Source organism: Homalodisca vitripennis, chromosome 7 (assembly GCF_021130785.1).
Source record: "Homalodisca vitripennis isolate AUS2020 chromosome 7, UT_GWSS_2.1, whole genome shotgun sequence".
Lineage (NCBI taxonomy): Eukaryota > Metazoa > Arthropoda > Insecta > Hemiptera > Cicadellidae > Homalodisca > Homalodisca vitripennis.
The window spans coordinates 60,445,934-60,464,189 of NC_060213.1; the positions used below are offsets into that span (position 1 = coordinate 60,445,934).

Sequence of the window (18,256 nt, forward strand, 5' to 3'; positions counted from 1 at the left end):
TTAAGAATTTTAAGTCTGACAGCCGTCTGAAAGCATTATTATTATTATTATTATTATTTTATACTATACAAAAACGGCAATAACATAACTGAAAATTGACTCTTTTGGAGACCGCCTAATAACAATTTCAAGGAAACGAAAAAAAAAAACTGTATTTTAAAAACTGATTTTTGTTAATGAGAATAACAGAGACTCGGAAAAAATTGCTATATACGAGCAATTAAGTAATAACAATTGACTCGTATTAAAAACTAAAAGACACAACCACCACATTTTACCTAGAATTTACACATTATAATTTGGGCTTCCACGATGGGTGTGTATTTGTATCACTTAAGGGGGGTCGGGAGCTCCATTTAAGCCCATGTTAAATTCTCAAACTTTAAGGAACATTTACCAAAAAACTATAAATGATAGCACTTAGAACTTTTTTTTCTTGATAAAGCACAACAATATACATATTTTAACACAAGATTTTTGGATTTTGGGCAATTTTTTAAAAAAATACTCTAAAAATTACCAGTAATTTTTATAAATTAGTCGCAATAAAAAATTTTCTGATTGACATTTTTTTTAAATCCATGTGTTAAAATGTGTAGAATAATGCCCTTTCCAAGATAAAAAAAAATTATTATCTATCATTTATAGTTTTGGAGATAATGTTCCTTATTTACCGAAAAAATTCATTTTCGGAAAAAGCCATTTATTTGGAACATCCATTAGCTTAGCAACTAAACTTGCTTTATAAATGCATTCCTGCACCATATGAGGGATTGTCTGCTTCCTCTGCTTCATAGTCGTCTTCTAGCCTCTTTTTTGCCAGTGTAGTCTGTCTTCGACACTTTTTTTCTATTTCATCGACAGCTTTATTCGCTTTTTTGATGCGTAGCATGTCCATGTCTTGAAGCAAATACACACAGTTTTCCCCAGGTACAATCCCTAATTTAGCAAACACTTCGCATCTGACTATATTGCCTTTGTTGAAGACAGCAATAGCATATACCCCTAATTCTAGAGTTGACAGCATGACAAAAGTTTGCTTGGGAATACGAACCCAAATCATGTTATTGAGCGATTCACTTTGGTTCTGTTCAAGCAGGTTTTGAAGAATTTGCAAATTTACAATGTCATTAGTGCCACAGTTACCTTAGTACTTATTGTAATCTGCAAGACAAGAACTAATTTTCTTACTAGACAAACTCTCCTTTTGAGGCTCTGGAGGAATTGAGCTTGGTGCACTAGTCCTAGGTCTGGGCTTTGTGTACTAGGCCTAGATTCTAGGCTTTTCACACAGTCACTATCTACAAACACCACTTTAGGCTTCCCTACTTGCTTACGTTTTTTTAAAGACTTTGTTACAAAATCTAGGCATTGCAATACCTTTGAAATAAAACTTCTAACACACAGAAAACACCAGGAACTTCAGAAAATAAACTGTGACATTTGAAATGTTATTCTTGGTTATAAACAGAAGAAAACAATAACAAACAAGGTAATGAAAGAAAAAACAGGTGACAAACAACTGTACCAGTAGCAAAAAACGTAATAGTAATACAGCTCTATTTTGAATAAAGAGTTATAGTACAATATAAAATACTGTCTCCTCAATGCTGAAACTCTCACCAAAAATTTGAAGTACAACCTTTAGAAAAACATTTTTTATTCAAGATCTACTTGACCGATTTTCATGAAATTGGTCTTGTATTAACCGCTATGAAAAGCAGAATAATATTCAATAAAAACACAAAAAAAGTAATTTTTGACCCATTTGACCTCCCGACCCCCCTTAAATAATATGTATTTTACATTAAAATGTTTTTTAATTTGAAATGAAATCATCCCTGATAAAGAATATTGTTATTGTTATAACATGCATTTTTATAGAAGATATGTTTACTGTGTGTGTGTACAACGACACAAACTTTGAGACATGAAATTAGTAATTGTGCTTTTTTTACCGTGTCCGAGTAGTTGACATCAGCTACGTATGTGCTTTGCGCATAGATGCAGCAGATGCTTGGCTATGAACAAATATAGACAAATACAAAGTACGCAAAGTGCGCCAAAAACACATCTATTTTGTTTTTGGTGATTTTAATGTCCAAGTGGGAGAGAGGTAATATCATCCTCTACAACTTCTCTTATTAAGTACTATGGATGTTCAACAATCAAATCATTTGGTCAAAAATAGTGCAATAAGTACATCGGATATATATAACTAGTACTAGTACCAGATAGAAAGTATGTATAACACAAAGTGTCATAACTTTCTTAGATTGATGGTTTATATTACTTAAATTATCAAACCAAGAAACAAATCATCATGGCTTGATAAATAATATGTCCTGATAAATCTTGTTACTCAACCCTGAGATTTACCGTTTATTTTATTGACATTACAGAATATAAAAATTTTATTATAAAAATTATGAGTTTAAAATTAAGTAATCATGTAACACTGGAGAAGAGTAATATTGTTATTAGAAAAACATTGATTATTGTACCTAAGAAAACATAATATTTGCAACTTACTATTCAACAATTACTGACTTTTTTCTTTATCTTTCGAAAAAAATGTTTTGCACTTTTAGTTTTTGCAACAGCAAAGGTCAACTTCGGCAAACACACCAATTTCAAACAGCCTTTGTATACTCTTAAATAATTCTTGTATAAACCCTATTTAAGCCTCTCTTCTTGATTAAGAGGACTCAAATGCAAAAAAGATATCTTTATTTACTTTTTTTGGTATTATTTAACATCTTTTTTAACACAAAGATACCAAATTTAACAAAAAAAGTCACTTCAATCCGTTTAACATAATTTATACATGTTTTTGTGCTCTTGGTTATTATTAATTTTTGGGATGATTATTTGAAACTTACTTTTACAATTTACATTGTATTTATTACTATATCTGAACAAAACTCTCACCCGTGAGGAACATGTAGCTTAAGAATCAGATGAAAGCTCTTCTCTAAACTCTTCAGTATATTGAAAAAACGCTTGTTAACATCGCTCAACAAATATATGATCGGGAATTAGAGAATTATTATGAGTACAGCAGCGAGATAGGTGAACTGCCTTCGCGATCACTGTAGATAATGAGAGGAAAACCCATTTTCATACTCCTTCTCCTCTCATTGTTAGAGAATTTCATTCTATTGAATTTCTACAGAGGTGTTATCAGACATCTATCTGTATGAGGCTAACTGATAAATCTTGTTACTCAACTCCAAGATTGACCATTTATTTTGTTGACATGACAGAATGTGAAAATAATTTTATTATAAAAATTACAAGTTTAACATTACGTAATCATGTAGCACTGGAGAAGAGTAATACTATTATCATTAAAAAAGTCATTAATGATTTTATCTTAGAAAACAAAGTTTTGCAATTTACAATACAATGAATGATTTATTCTCTGTCTTTTGAAAAGCAGTTTTGCAAGTAAATTTTCATATTTTTTCAGAGTTTCTAATTTTATTTGATTTGATAACAGCAACTACTATGTACATAGAACAATACATTAAATTAAAATTAAATTTGCAAGATGACAACACAAATCATAAAATGGCCCTTGGGCCTGGGTATAAAAAGCTAATTAAAAGAGCTATTGCAATACATTATAAATACAGAGAAAAACAGTAAAAGATTTGTATAACAATATAGTAACAAGCATTACATTATAAAAGAAAAGAAAATAGCATATTTTTTAAATAAATATTACATTAAATAAAGACATATCATTGTAATGATAAAAATATAACAAAAAAAAAAACAATCAAACAAATCTATATAAAACATAGTAACCATATAAACAAAAACTGTGAACTATAGCTACTATGCAAAAATGTGATAGTAGCCATCATGATACATTATGAGCAACAATAAAATAACCTTTAATACAATCATATAGACTAAAAATAAAAACAGCAAGTACAGTAATACTGTGATAGCAAGAAAGCTTAGAAAGGGAAAATAAGCAAGATAAACCAAAAGACCAGATTAACATGACTAATTTTGTACAACAAAAAAGTAAATTTAGTAATCAAAGGTTGTAACTACAAAAACAGGTAAAAGTGCATAAATAATATCAAAGGAAAATGAGGTAAAATCCAACAAGGAGAAAAATGTGTATGGGAGATAATAGCAAGTCAAGAAACAAGTTAAATGGTAGTGCTTCAAAATAGCATTTTTAGAAGATAATTCAGAAGAAGTCAACATGAGGAGCCACTTTACTACCAGCCTGAAGAAGACCTGATGCCGATGTTGTAAGTGTAATATGTTGGCATGAATCTCCGTTGGAAGATGGTTTTGAAGCGGGTGCTTCTTGGAATGGAGAAGTCAATGCTGAAAAGAATGAAGGACAATCTACAGTGCCATTAGCTATCTTCCGAAGAAACAGAAGGTCAAAACATTTTCCTCTCAGTGTGAGAGGTTGTAGATTGAACAAGTTCTCCACAGCAGAGTGACAGGAGTCCCAAAGTATGTGAAACCAAGTCTCGAATCAAGTATTCTCATGAAACGTGACCAAATAACAGAGCCATACTATAGTATCTGCTATATTTTATTTTATAAATTAATAATTATGGAAAAAAGATTAAACATAAAAACTTTAGATTATAAGAATTGTTAATACATATGTAAATTGTATGCCAATAAAATGTAAGCCAATGGCGCAGTGTAGTGGGTACGGCGGTTATCGCAAGATAACCAGATCAAGCAACGCCGAGCGTGGCTGCTGCTTGGACAGGTGACCGCTGAGCGATCCTGTCCTTGCAAGCGGCCCGCCTGCCCGGCCATTGGTGGTGGTTCGGAAGTCACCTTTAAGCCGTTGGTCCCCAGGTTAAGTGTTAGAGAGGGCTTCTTAGCCCTAACTTCGCCTGGTAAAATAAGACATTCTTTACTTTTTACTTTAAATTAAAAAATGAAATGCCTCAAGAAAGGATCTGCGAATGTACAGAAAGACACCTGTACAGTTATCTGGAAGTTGACTACGATAAGTGATTATATTAGGGTAGAACAGTTAACAATTCATTTCTTCAGCCTTATCATTGGGTGGTCTGAGAACAATCAGATGCTTTAGTTATGAGGTAATGTGTAGGTTAGGGAAGGGTAAGTACATAAGGCTCTGATTTACGAAACCGTTCTGCATGACACTTTGAAAAAATAGAAAATTTATATTTGAAATACGATTTTCATTTGGAAAATTATTGTCAACTAATATGTTTTCTTTTTACAGGGAATATTGTATTATTTCAATATGTTTGGGTTACTGAATTTTGATGATCAATTACATTATTAACGGCAAGATTGTAAGATATAACAAGTTCAAGCAAGGTTTTGTTCAAGTAAAGTTTCCAATTTTAATATTATTTAAAGGTTGTTTGTAATATAAATTTAATATTCAACAGTAACAATAAATTGATACATCTAGATTCCAAGGTTTGAAGTAAATCATTTTAGAAGGAATTTAAAATACTTTCAGTTTTAATTTTGAATCTGTGCCAACTAACTGTACAGGAAGTTTTCACGTGGCACGAAGAAGATTTAATTAAAACTTTATTTAGTTACGCTTATAAGAGATAATTACTTGATTTGTTTTAAATTATATTTATAAAGTTTATTTTATTTGAGTTTAATAAGAAAGTGAATGTTAATTCCATTTTTAATTCAGAGTCCAGGAGTATTTAATTTATTTTATTATTTATTAAAAGTCCTTCATTGGGAAAGTTTTTGGAAGACAAGTAATCCTGTAATAAATAGGCGATTAAATCTAAATACTTTGAATATTGGGTCAGGATTACTTCATTGAATGCCAATTTTAATGGACTGTTATTTAATAAACAATTTTTTAAATAATTTGAGAAAATATTATCCTGTCTTTCAAGATTATCATGACTTGCAATCTAGTATATTTACCATAATATCATCATTTCTGCTAATATCACTAATTTAACCCATCAATACATAGGTTTAGTAAAACACATACAACACACTTATATGGTTTTACACTTACTAGCCAAGTAAAAAACATCACAATAAGCCTGATAAATTACATTGTTTAGTGCTTTACACATTCCATCCTGATTTATATGTTACTATCATGTCAGGTCTAAGGTGGTTAATCTGAAAAACTGGATAACTAGGATCAGGATTACCAAAGGTCACTAGAAGAAATTTCCATTCCATTGTACTACACCGAGACAAGCAGTGAACTCTATGTGGGACGTCATAAACAAACACCCCAGTCTAAACAACAAAGTCTCAAGGATTCCTGTGGTCGCCTATGACCATTGGATGAATACTAATTTTCTACTTACTTTGAAACCAGTCTGGAAATCTATGGTTTTCAATGGGGAAACGATGAGCCACCTTTCCCTGGATGGTGAGATGATCCAATATCATCCAGATCAGTAATGACTAACTACAAAAATCTCACTTCTGTACTCCCATTTTGTCTTGTACTAGTGCCCTCATACTATCGAGATTTTGTCTACAACAGGATGACATGATTTTTTTTAAAGTTATTTAAAATTGTTCAAATAGTAAGTTATTTCATCGTAACAAAACTAGGTATTGTTATCACCACATTAATCTTGGATTCTGTTTATAGAATTCAAAAATGATAAAACAGATTACAGGACTAAAGTTTTGTAATGTAATAAATATTACTGTAAATAATATCAGTTTGTTAATAAGCAACGATAGTACGATACTGTGACACACGTTCATTGTTCAAGTTAGGATCATTCAAAATGTAATTAATTACAAGTGTTAATTGTAAATAATTAGTTAAAAAATGTAGTGTAAACAAATATGCAATAGCATTAGATTTCTAACGACTGCCCTTTTGCCAGCCTAAAGTTAGAAATTATTACTGTGCAATATTTGGAAAACACACAAAAAAAGAAAATAGTTCCTATGAAGACATAGGTATACTCTATAAAATTGTACTAACTTATTATGATCTGTAGAGGATTTAAAAAAAAAATCTAAGATACATATATTTGAGGTGAATACTGATGATTTCAATGTAAATTAGACAATCAAATTTAAGTAATAAATAAGGTATAACACTAAACCTATATCAATACAATTTTTATTCTTCTACTTGCATTTATCCATTCACCAATTTTTATGTATTCTGTATGGCCTTACATATGTTCAATAAATAACAAAGAAAACCAAACCCTGTATTGTACAAATATATTTATTTCATAAATTTCAAATACACTTTCTGAATGTTAGTAACATCTGACAACAACCACAACATAGTTCAATCATACAAAGGCTTCTGCTATCCATTACCTAGTTAGTTGAATTTTACTCATGACAAACTGTTAATATAATAATTCAACAATAGTTATACATACAAAAATGTAACAAAAATGTAGCACTTCCACACTAAAGATAATAACATTTTATACTGATAAATAATTCATATATTCTGTGTTAACAAACTCTTCACGAATGTGTCAAAAAACATCCTATATCCCAAAATATCTAATATGGTTTCCATAACAGAACTGTAGGTATCATAGCCTGTAAGGTATTAGAGACATGCCTCATTCCATTAGTATTATAAACAGTAGAGCTCAGTTTTCCACAGAGGGTGTCAATGTACATTTTATAGGATATGTTAGATTTAAGGTGTATTCCTTAACAGTAACTCTAGCAGGACAGACTTTTGACTCTCTCTTCTGTTAAAGTTAATCCATTTTATTTTGGTTGAGTTTTTCATTAGGCAAATTTGAGGGGAACAATTCAAAGATCATGTGTAGAGCAATGTATACATTAATACTCTGGGGTTTAGCTTAGTCTGCCTGCAGTGGTAAAACTGGATGTTTTATCAGAGGCTTTAGATCGTTATCATCAATATATGATAAAATCATTCTGAGAATCTCATTTGGCAGATATATCTTATTAACATTTCTACTTGCCTGTAAAATAAATACCATTCTATCTTGAGCAGCATTGAGTAAAGGTAGTCTCTTCTTGGCTCTAGTAAATATAGATTTTAGTAAATTAGCATAAATTGGATATTGAAATTCCAAATCAGGTGAACAGACTGCTTGTTCTAATTCGTTGTTTGTAAAATATTTTGGTTCAGGGTCACAAAGATTATTTGAAAGCACATCATAAAGTGAATGTCCACCAAACATAGTTGTTTTTGCTTTCTCCAACTCCTCAAAACACTGCAATTTCCAGGAGTATAACTCCTCAAATGCAGTATTTACATCATTATCAAATGGTAATTTTGCACATTTTAACTTAACAATGTGTTTTTTTATTACATTCTCAAAACTGTAATTTCCTGATAAACGTATTAAACTCTTCCAACGAAAATGACTAGTGTATTTAAGATCTTCCCAATCAAGTAACAGGTGGTAAATGTGCTGATTAGTATCATACTCAAATGAACATTTAATTGCGACTGCCAATGGTACATACCCATCTACATTTTTAATATTAACATCAGCACCTTCCTCTAGCAGCAATTTGATCATTTTAAAACTTGGAAAAAAAAACTCTAAGAGCGATATGAAGTGGAGTGTTGCCATTGACATCCTTTGCATTCACATCCGCATGTTTCCTCAGCAACAACCTAACAATTTCAACATAATTCCATTTCACTGCCATATGCAGTGGTGTGTTCCTTTCCTTATCTCTAATATCTATTATAGCTCCAGAATTTATAAAGCATTCAACCATTTTAATAAGACCGTGTTTCTCTGTAGTATACAGAGGTGTGTTACCCATGTTGTCTGCAAGATCTATATTGGTATATACCTTTTTAGGGAACTCAACCATTACAGCTTTGTTATAAACACAACAAAGATGCAGGGGAGTACTTCCATCAAAATTCTGCATGTTTACATCAACTTGTTTCTTTAGCAAAACTTCAACAATTTTGAAATACTTATGTTTCACTGCAATGTGCAGCAATGAATTACCACTGTTGTCTCTGAGATTGATATTGGCTCCTGCACAGATGAGGCGTTCAAATAAATCAATGTTGTTACGTAAACAACATAAGTGCAATGGAGTATCACCATTTATATTCTGCACGTTCACATTCACCTCTTTTTCCAGATTCAGTTCAAAACTACTGCGTTCCACTGCAGTGTGCAAAGGTGTGTTACCCACATTGTCTACAAGATCTATATTGCTACCTGCCTTTATAAGGAGCTCAGCCATTACATTATTGTTATTAAAACAACAAACGTGGAGGGGAGTATTTCCATCAAAATTCTGCATATTTAAATCAACCGGTTTCTTCAGCAACACTTCAACAATTTTGACACAATTTTGTTTCACTGCAATGTGCAGCAATGAATTACCTCTGTTGTCCCTGAGATTGATATTGGCTCCTGCACTGATAAGACGTATAAATGAATCAATGTTGTTATTTAAACAACATAAATGCAATGGAGGATTACCGTACATATCCTGTATATTCAAATCCAACTGTTTGCTCAGCAACAAATCCACAATTATATTGCAACTATGTAACGCTGCGTAATGCAACGGTGTTTTACCCCTCTTGTTTCTCAGGTTACCTATTATCTGCACAATTATATCAGAATATTTGATAAGCAACAATTCGACCATTGCAACAGATCCTGTTTTTACTGCACTGTGCAAGGGTGTATTACCTCTGCTGTTTCTAAGAAACACATTGGCTCCTTCGTTTATAAGGTACTCTGCTTCTTTGATATTATTATGAAAACAAGCATAATGAAGAGGTGTATTCCCCATCTCATCTCTAGTGTTGACCTCAGTTCCTTTTGCCATGAACATTCCTAATAAAATGTATGTTTTAACTGCCAATGTTATATTGTTGTATAAACATTAAGAAACACACAATTGGGGAGCTGAGATTCTTTATTTTCAATTAGCTATTTCTCTGCTATAGCACTGTAAAATTATGATCCGATTTCTCAAAAAACAACACAAAGAATAGTTAAAAAAATTTAATTTCCAAAACACGAAGATCAGAAAATGTAGTTTTAATGATAAAACCTTGATGTTTCGAATCATAAAAATCCACAGGATTGCTCTGTTATAAATTTTATGCTTCAATCAAATTGATGACTCATTCTTTAAGTTCGGTAAACCTGAAAACAAAATATCCAACATCAGTTAATTACAATCAGAAATAAATACTGAATTTCATGCCACAACAAAATATACACCCTCATGTGAATCCATATGAGAATAATAAACTCATCATCAGTATAGCACGAAAAACACCGGCTTTTACTAAAAAAACAAATATCTTAAGAAACAAGCTAATATATGGTAACCGTTATTAATGGTTTAGAAATTTGTTAACAAAACTCGTTTACAATTTCCTTCCTAACAAAAGAAAGAGAAAGAAGGGTTGTATTGTCACAGATTAAAAAATCGGGCTATTCGTCACACTGGGACCCAGCCGAGGGCTCAGACGGACCACAAAGAAAATACCTAGAAGGGTAGCAAAATTTTATCGGTTCAATAAAAAATACACACTTGTCCTAACCCACATTATTGCTGGATTATCCCTTTTATTATGTCTAATTTGCATACATAGTTTATCTGTTGAGTTACATATTATTATTTTAAATAACATAATATCATTACTAAAATTGACAAACTATTGTTAACAAGATATTGAAACAACATTCAGCAATAAATCACATAATGTATCAATGAACACCAATGATGTCTCAAAAATCATTTAGATCTTAGTATAATATACAGTATTTGAACCTTTATGATTGCCATGGCTATTCCTGAAAATCATATGCATAAAGTGCCTGGCTATTTAGTATTGGTAGATTTGCAGACTTTTAGGAAAAAAAATTTTATAAAAAGTCTATCCAGCAAATGTTTATTTGGTTTTTGCAATGAAGTTTGCAACATATTACATGTCCTTACATGTTTGTTCAAAAAGTTATGAAATAAAACACAACAAACAAAATAATTGTTTACTTTATTTTAATTTCAATTTAGACACCAAGTTTGTCTTATATAAAATTTGTCTGGCCTCTATTTTCAGATGGGTGTCTTTTTGCATTAGGAGGAGAAGTAGCTATCCCTAGCTCAACTCTGGCACTAAATGAAGAGTCTGATTCAACTGAAGAAAGCTCGTAGCACTACAGTGTCATCACAAAAATCACTCAAACTTTCTAAATCAGAGTTTTCTCATTGTTCCAAGTCACTCTTATTAACATCAGCTCCATGGTCACCCTAACTACCTATCCTACTGCTCAAGAGAGATGCAGAAGAAACATTTTCATTCAGTATTGTATTGTAACAAAGTGTAGGAGTAAATCATTTGGGACTTGGGTATTATCTGGAGGCCACTATTTTTGGAAGACCAGGAACTTGAAAAATCTACAACATTAGAAAGGACTTTATTTGACTTTACTGTGAAAATTACTGTTATTAAAATATGTGACTATAGCGATTGGTTCTTGTTTTCTACCTCCCAAAAAGATGTCAGTAAGAAGTAGGTCACTTTGTCCCTATCTACTTTTGTTATTTACGCTATATAAGTAGGTTTAGATTAGGTTATCATAAATATGTTACTAGTAGTACCAAAGTTAAAAATAACTTTAACGAGCACTCACATGATCTCAGCTTGAATTTGGGATTTATCTTGAAGGGTTTTTTTTTTTTTGCTAAGATTAGGATGTGGGCACAGATATATGGGGGCATTTCCAATTGGTACTTTCCCAACCACAGATCACATTACTTGATATGTGTCAGAAAGTTGGACAGTGTGGGATGTGATCTGAGGTCAGGAAAGTACAGATCGGAAATTCACCTGGCCATCAGTGCGGGCTTCACTTGTACCTTTGGCACTAACCTGGACTTATGGTGAAAAAAAAAAAACATTCCTCAGGATAGTAACTAAATTCAAGCTCAGATCACGAGAGTGCTCGTTAACTTTATATATATATATATATATATATATATAAGTACATATATATGTATATACCTACTTGTATAGCCTAGTAACAAATAGTAGATAGGGAGAAGAGGCCTACTTCTCGCCAACATTGCTTACTATTGGTAAGTATAACAAAACCACTAATAGTCACATGACATGTAATTTTCACTGTAAGTAAAATAACATTTTTCTTTCTAATAATGCAGTTTTTTAGGTCCCCGGTAAAAAATACTCTGTAATTTGGTAATATACAAAGGCCACTATTAAGGCCAGTAAAGGTATTGTTTAACATTGGTACTTCTAGTAATATATTTCTGATAACCAAATCTAAACCTATTTATATTGCATAATAACAAGTAGTAGATAGAGACTAGATTGCAGTAGAGTGGCCTTCTTCTCATCGTCATCGGTTCTTTTTAGGAGGCAGAAAACAAGATACTATCATCATAATGATACGCAATTTTTAAAGTAAGTTAAATAAAGTCTGTTCTTTCTAATAATGTAGTATTTTAAGATATAACCCTTCCAAAAATAGTGGTCACCGGATATTACTATAATGTACCAATTTTTATAGTACCATCATGCCATATGCTATGGTTTTTGATTGAAGACATTGGTTTATGATTATGACGGCTTGTCTAGTTGCACTTATCACCAATGGACAGCACTCTGAAGTATAATAAAACCAGCTCCCTGGTTGTATTTATTATAATTTCCTTTTTAAGTATATTACATAATTTCATTTATATACTACTCCGAGTAAGAAACTCTCCTAATCAACATTCAATGAGATTACAATAGTGCTTCTGAGACAGGTACATGTCAAGCACATAATCGAGTATTTTAACTACAATGACAAAGTTGTAATTAATAGCGGTAACTCCTAGATACCAATTTAATATTACATTTTAGTTTCATTTTGAGCAAATAGCTGCTGAAAGGGCTACAGTATTTATAAGCGGCCACCAACATAATTGGATTATGAGTATTGATTTAAAATATTAATACAATCAAATATGACATTTAACCAATAGATATTTATAATTAATCATTGCAAGCTTTCTTTATTTGGACTAGTGACATCATTACCAGTTGTTGTTAGTGACGTTATTACCAGCGGTTGTTATTTCGTTTATGTAGGAGAAAGTTAGTGACAACGACAAGAACAATGGCAATGAATATAATATGATTTTAAAAGAATAAAACCTAATTCAGTGCGACATTATCGCTCAAAACTAATTCAAAGTAAAATTGTGTTTAGAAGTACATTTAAAATTTAAATCATGCGTTTCGTTGTTGACTAATGGCGGAAAGAACAGTGTCCTCTTTGTTTTACAAGCAGTCACGTTTATCTTTGAAAATATATAAGGTATGCAAATGTTATTGTTTTGTTGTAATTAGCATACCTATATCAATTATATTCTAATTTGTAAATTATATTAATATTTATAAGTTAATTTGTAAATTGAAAACTAACTAAACCATATTTTTCTTTGTAATATCTAAATTATGTTATTTGATCAGACATTTTGCTTTCAGTCGTTTGGATGGTCATGAATATAGATGATTCGAATCATTCAACGATAATCATCGGATTGTATTTGTGGCCACTTATACTGCAGCTGCCGAAAGGCCTGGCACTCACGACAGTGGGAACGAGAAGTTGACTTATTATTTTAATTCCATAAATGGATTTATTATATTTTTATTTCATTTTAAAAATTCATTTTTGGATTTGGCGATGATGAGTGATTAAGGGTAGAGTACAATAAGCGGACCCAGTTTTTATATTGATTTTGACTAATTATAGCCTATAATCTAATTATAACTATCGATATAATGAACCGATACTCATTTTTTAATAATAACTGAATTGTATTAACTTTAAACACTTTATGATATAATAAACGTATTGCCTTTTATGGACAATAACACAGGTGAAACAAGGACTGTAAGGTGTGTAAAGTAGTATATCAGCTGACCTGCTTGCAGATTATCCATGTGAGTTTTGGTATAAAAGAGAAGTACGGTTTTTTAGAGAGGATGCTTTCAACAACTTCTTGAAGCAATTAATCATCACTACTCAGAAGAAAACATACATAGTGTCTACAGTATAATAAGCTGCCACCAACACAATCAGATTATGATTATCGATTTTCAATATCGGTACTATCGAGTACGACATTTGACCTACAGATAATCATAAATAATCATTACCAGCTTTCTTTATTTAGACTAGTTACCAGCTGTTGATATTTCGTTTTATGTGCTTGTCCGGTCAGTGACAATGACAAGCACAATGGCGATGAATATGCAAATATTGGCTCAAAATAGTTTTATAAACACTGAGCAAATATTTTAAATGGTTACAAGATACCTTGCTCCTTTAAATCCAAACTGTCCAGTTTGTAATGACGAGTTGAAAACTGGAATTAAAGGTGAAAATCAAAAGAAAAATAAGAACAACCATGACGTATCCAAAAACGATCTTGAGAAGACTTTTTGTGGACATTAGAAATTTGGTTATGAATATTATGAAAAATTGTGTACTATTTTAGTTGAAACCAAACAAACTCTGACTTTTAATTATTAACCCTTTGCACGCCAAGTAATTACGTAAGTTATATGTTTTTCCCTAGCGCCAAATTACTGAATATTAAAATTTTTTTTTTTTAAACGGGCATTTTTTAAAACGAAATACTGTATAGATATTTTTCTATTTTAATGACCAGTAGGTATGAAATGAATGAAAACGTTATTTTGATAAAACTGTATAATTTTTACAAACGAATACCGGTACATGAAGTAGATATGATGTGTGATAAGTAAATAAATACACATTTTGGAAAACAGTAAAAAAATATCTTACGAACTGTTTTCTGTTTTTTTTTTTTTACGAATGATTGTCCAAAGTATGTAACCCCAAAAACGAAATCGTCGAAGTCCGGATCGTCTGCGTTAGCCATAATTATGGCAATATATTCACAAGTTACATCAAAATAATAAATAATAGTTATTACTATAGTAATAATTTTAATAGTTCACAAGCACTAAACGTAATATAAACTAATAAAACTGTAAAAACATAAACTGTCAGTGAGCAGGAACACTAGAGATGGAACTTCAAGAAATGGCGGCAAGTATAATTGCTTTGGGCATTTTGAGAAGTACAGGAAACAAACATGAATAGAAAGAAACAGCTGTTACCGATCGATACTCCTCAAACGTTCAGTTGGCACGTTAGCTAATGCACTAGGCAGCAAAAGTGACTTTCTCTGCCATCTAGCGGCAAATTCGACAACTATTAAACTATCTAATGTTGTAAAATGTAGTTCGCGATATAACTTGCTTTGGGCGCTGTACTGATTTTTATGCATGCGAAATAACTCGCTTATGGCGTGCAAAGGGTTAATGAATGTACTTTTGTCGGCATCAGTACCTGCAGAAATGCCATTTCAGATTGGCTAAAATAACCGTAGGTACTACGCTGCTCAAACATCATTTGGATATAGTTTAGTTATTTTACGCAATCTAAAGCAAATATATTTATTTTACATATAAAAGTATAGTTTCACCATAATACGATTTTAAAGCATAAAATTTAATTCAGTTTGCTCAAAATTAATTCAAAGTAAAATCGTGTTTGAAAATAAATTTAAAATTAAAATCATGTGTTTTTTTTTATTGACTGTGGCAAGAACAGTGACGTACTCGTCTTCTTTGTTTCACAAGCAGTCACGTTTATCTTTGAAAATGCATAAGATAATTAAATGTTATTATTTTGTTGTAATTATATATTACATTTTAATTTGTAAATTATATTAATATTTACTGTAATTTTTAAGATTGGAAACAAGCAAAACCATAATGTTCTTTGAAATATGTATTACATTATTTGGTCCAACATTTTGTTTTAAGTCTTTTGACAGTTTACTTTCAGTCTTTTGGATAGTCATGAATATTGATAATTCAAAACATTCGATAATCATAATCCAATTGTGTTGGTGGCTGCGTATTGTACTGCAGCCTACATAGTTATGCATATTTCCTTTTTTCCGTACCAGTAAGATTAAACGCCGGGGCGGCAAATCACGAATTTGACGTTACCAACGTATTCTGCTCACCCTCCTGAACAAAAAATATATATAGTACTATGGGGTGCAAATGACAAATAACATGATTTTAGGGGGTATATTGATAAGTAGTTAAGTTCCTAATGTTTTAATGTTCAGTTTGTGTGCTGTGTCTGGATAATCTGTTTACTTGAATATTATCTGCGGCCGGGGACTGATAGCAGCCTGATAACGTACCTGTTATCTGAGTTCTCCGGGGCATGGGTCAGTTCTACACAAGATATCGTGTTCAGTAGGTCGGATTGAGTGAGTGCGTTTACAATGATGAATCAACCATCCACTAGTTCAAACCAACCCTAGTGAATTGTGTGTGTCGGAGTGTTTCGTAGGGCACGTAGGCTAAAGAGTTTATGTTTCAACCGAAACGAAATTATCTCATTTTTAATTGAACATGGAATTTTTTAAAATGAGTGTATGTGTTCGTCGTGCGGTCGAGTGGTGTTTTTAAACCGGGAGACTTTGTCGTTTCGTTGTGATAGACGACTTTTTTGTTGCTGCTGCTCAGCTGTATCCGCCAACACACTAATGGTATGTGTTCTCTGATCCATTTATATATTTGAGTTTTTCATGATTTATTTAGTTTTTTAACTTTACATAATTGCCTTTGCATTACATTTCAATTTATATTTTTGATCAGCCCCTCTAGTATTTTATATTTTACTGATAGGTACTATCTCGAGGGATGTTTTTCTTTTATTGACATCAGCGCGGGCTTCGGCAGCACCTTCGGCCGGAGACACTCGTAATTAATTTTTTTCTCGAAATTAAGAAAAACATTATTTATTTTGATCAAAATTCTGCTCATTTCTGTATTATTTTTCATTTACGTTTGCAAAGATGGCGGCGCAAACCGATGACGTCATCACGAGGTTCAATCATTGGCCACAAAAGGTCACGTGACGCTAGACGTGGATGTAGAACATGGAGATATTACTGAAAAGTTATTTCATTTTTCATTTTCTAGAACTTCGTTATTTCTCATTTCCACCCCATCAAACCTTATACTTTTTTGTTCTATATGACGATTCCAATAAGTTTTTAACGCAAAACTCGTATTTTTCCGCCCCGGCCGTTAATATGATAATTACCCTTTTTTCTATTATAAATGTGTGTTATGTTTGTTACCATTTCATTATTATTTTTGAATTCTTTCCACTTATAGTTCTAATCGTTTGTTTTATCGTTGTAGCTTCTTTATTATTTGGGATTGTCACTATATATTATATTAATTTCAAGTATGATTGTTATTATTATTATAGATCTGTGTATATAATTAACACTCATATTCGATATATGAATTTAAGTATTGATTATTGTAGTATTTGATATAAAAACCGGGTCTGTTTATTGTACTGTACTCGTGATTGAAGATCTGTTGGGGTGAACCCCTTTCCTCCCTGAGAAGAAACCCTATAAAAGCCTTTATTAACAGCCATGTGGTATTAGCATGTCAAGGTAACCTTAGAGCTATTGACCATAGAATTCCTAGTATAAGGTGATGCTATCTAAGTAGGTAATGGAAGGTTGTCTTACATTTTAATCTAGACACCTGCATCAACAGTCGTCACAGTATTTACAAAACACGACTTTATTGTCCTGTAGTACAATGTTTTCTTTAGGCCTGCCTATTCATTTTTTAAATGAAAGGTTATGTATAAAAAACTAAATAGAATGTTCTCACTTAATTTGAACTAGGTACATTACAAAAAATAAGCCTTTTACTTTGCACAACTCAATCACGTTATTTTTATACTAAATGTACGATAAAGCAATGCACAGTTAAATATTTTAGTTCGTTTTTACCTGATAACACGATTACCGGCACGCAAATTACAATAACAAAACAATCGTCGGTTTTTTTTTTTAGTTTAGCTTCTTAGAGCAGGCTTCGTATAACATGCAGCCTCGTTGTTCAATATTCTATAAAATGTTCCCTATTTTGTTAGTGGAATCGGGCGAAACAAATATGATTGTGTACTGTTAGTTCAGAGAGGATTTGGATTGTAAAATAATGGCAAGATGCGAATAGGATCAAGGTAAGGTAGGATCTTACTGTCTTCATGACGGGTAGTTTACCCGTCAGGCCAACTTCCTAACCCGAAAAGGTATGGGCCACGGATTTATTTTGTTAACACTCCCAAGAAAGGTAACATTAATGTTGATAGAATGGAAGAACTAG

At 31.8% G+C, this 18,256-nt stretch overlaps 1 protein-coding gene across 1 annotated transcript; it reads right to left on the reverse strand.

Annotated features, from left to right (window-relative positions):
- Positions 1-8,379: 8,379 nt before the first annotated feature.
- On the reverse strand, positions 8,380-17,943 carry LOC124365897 (serine/threonine-protein phosphatase 6 regulatory ankyrin repeat subunit C-like). The gene is made up of 2 exons (XM_046822012.1): positions 17,611-17,943; positions 8,380-10,124 (listed from the first exon to the last, which is right to left on the reverse strand). The coding sequence occupies exon 2, from the start codon at positions 9,805-9,807 to the stop codon at positions 8,515-8,517; it is 1,293 nt and encodes a 430-aa protein (XP_046677968.1). The 5' UTR covers positions 9,808-10,124; positions 17,611-17,943; the 3' UTR covers positions 8,380-8,514.
- Positions 17,944-18,256: the final 313 nt, after the last annotated feature.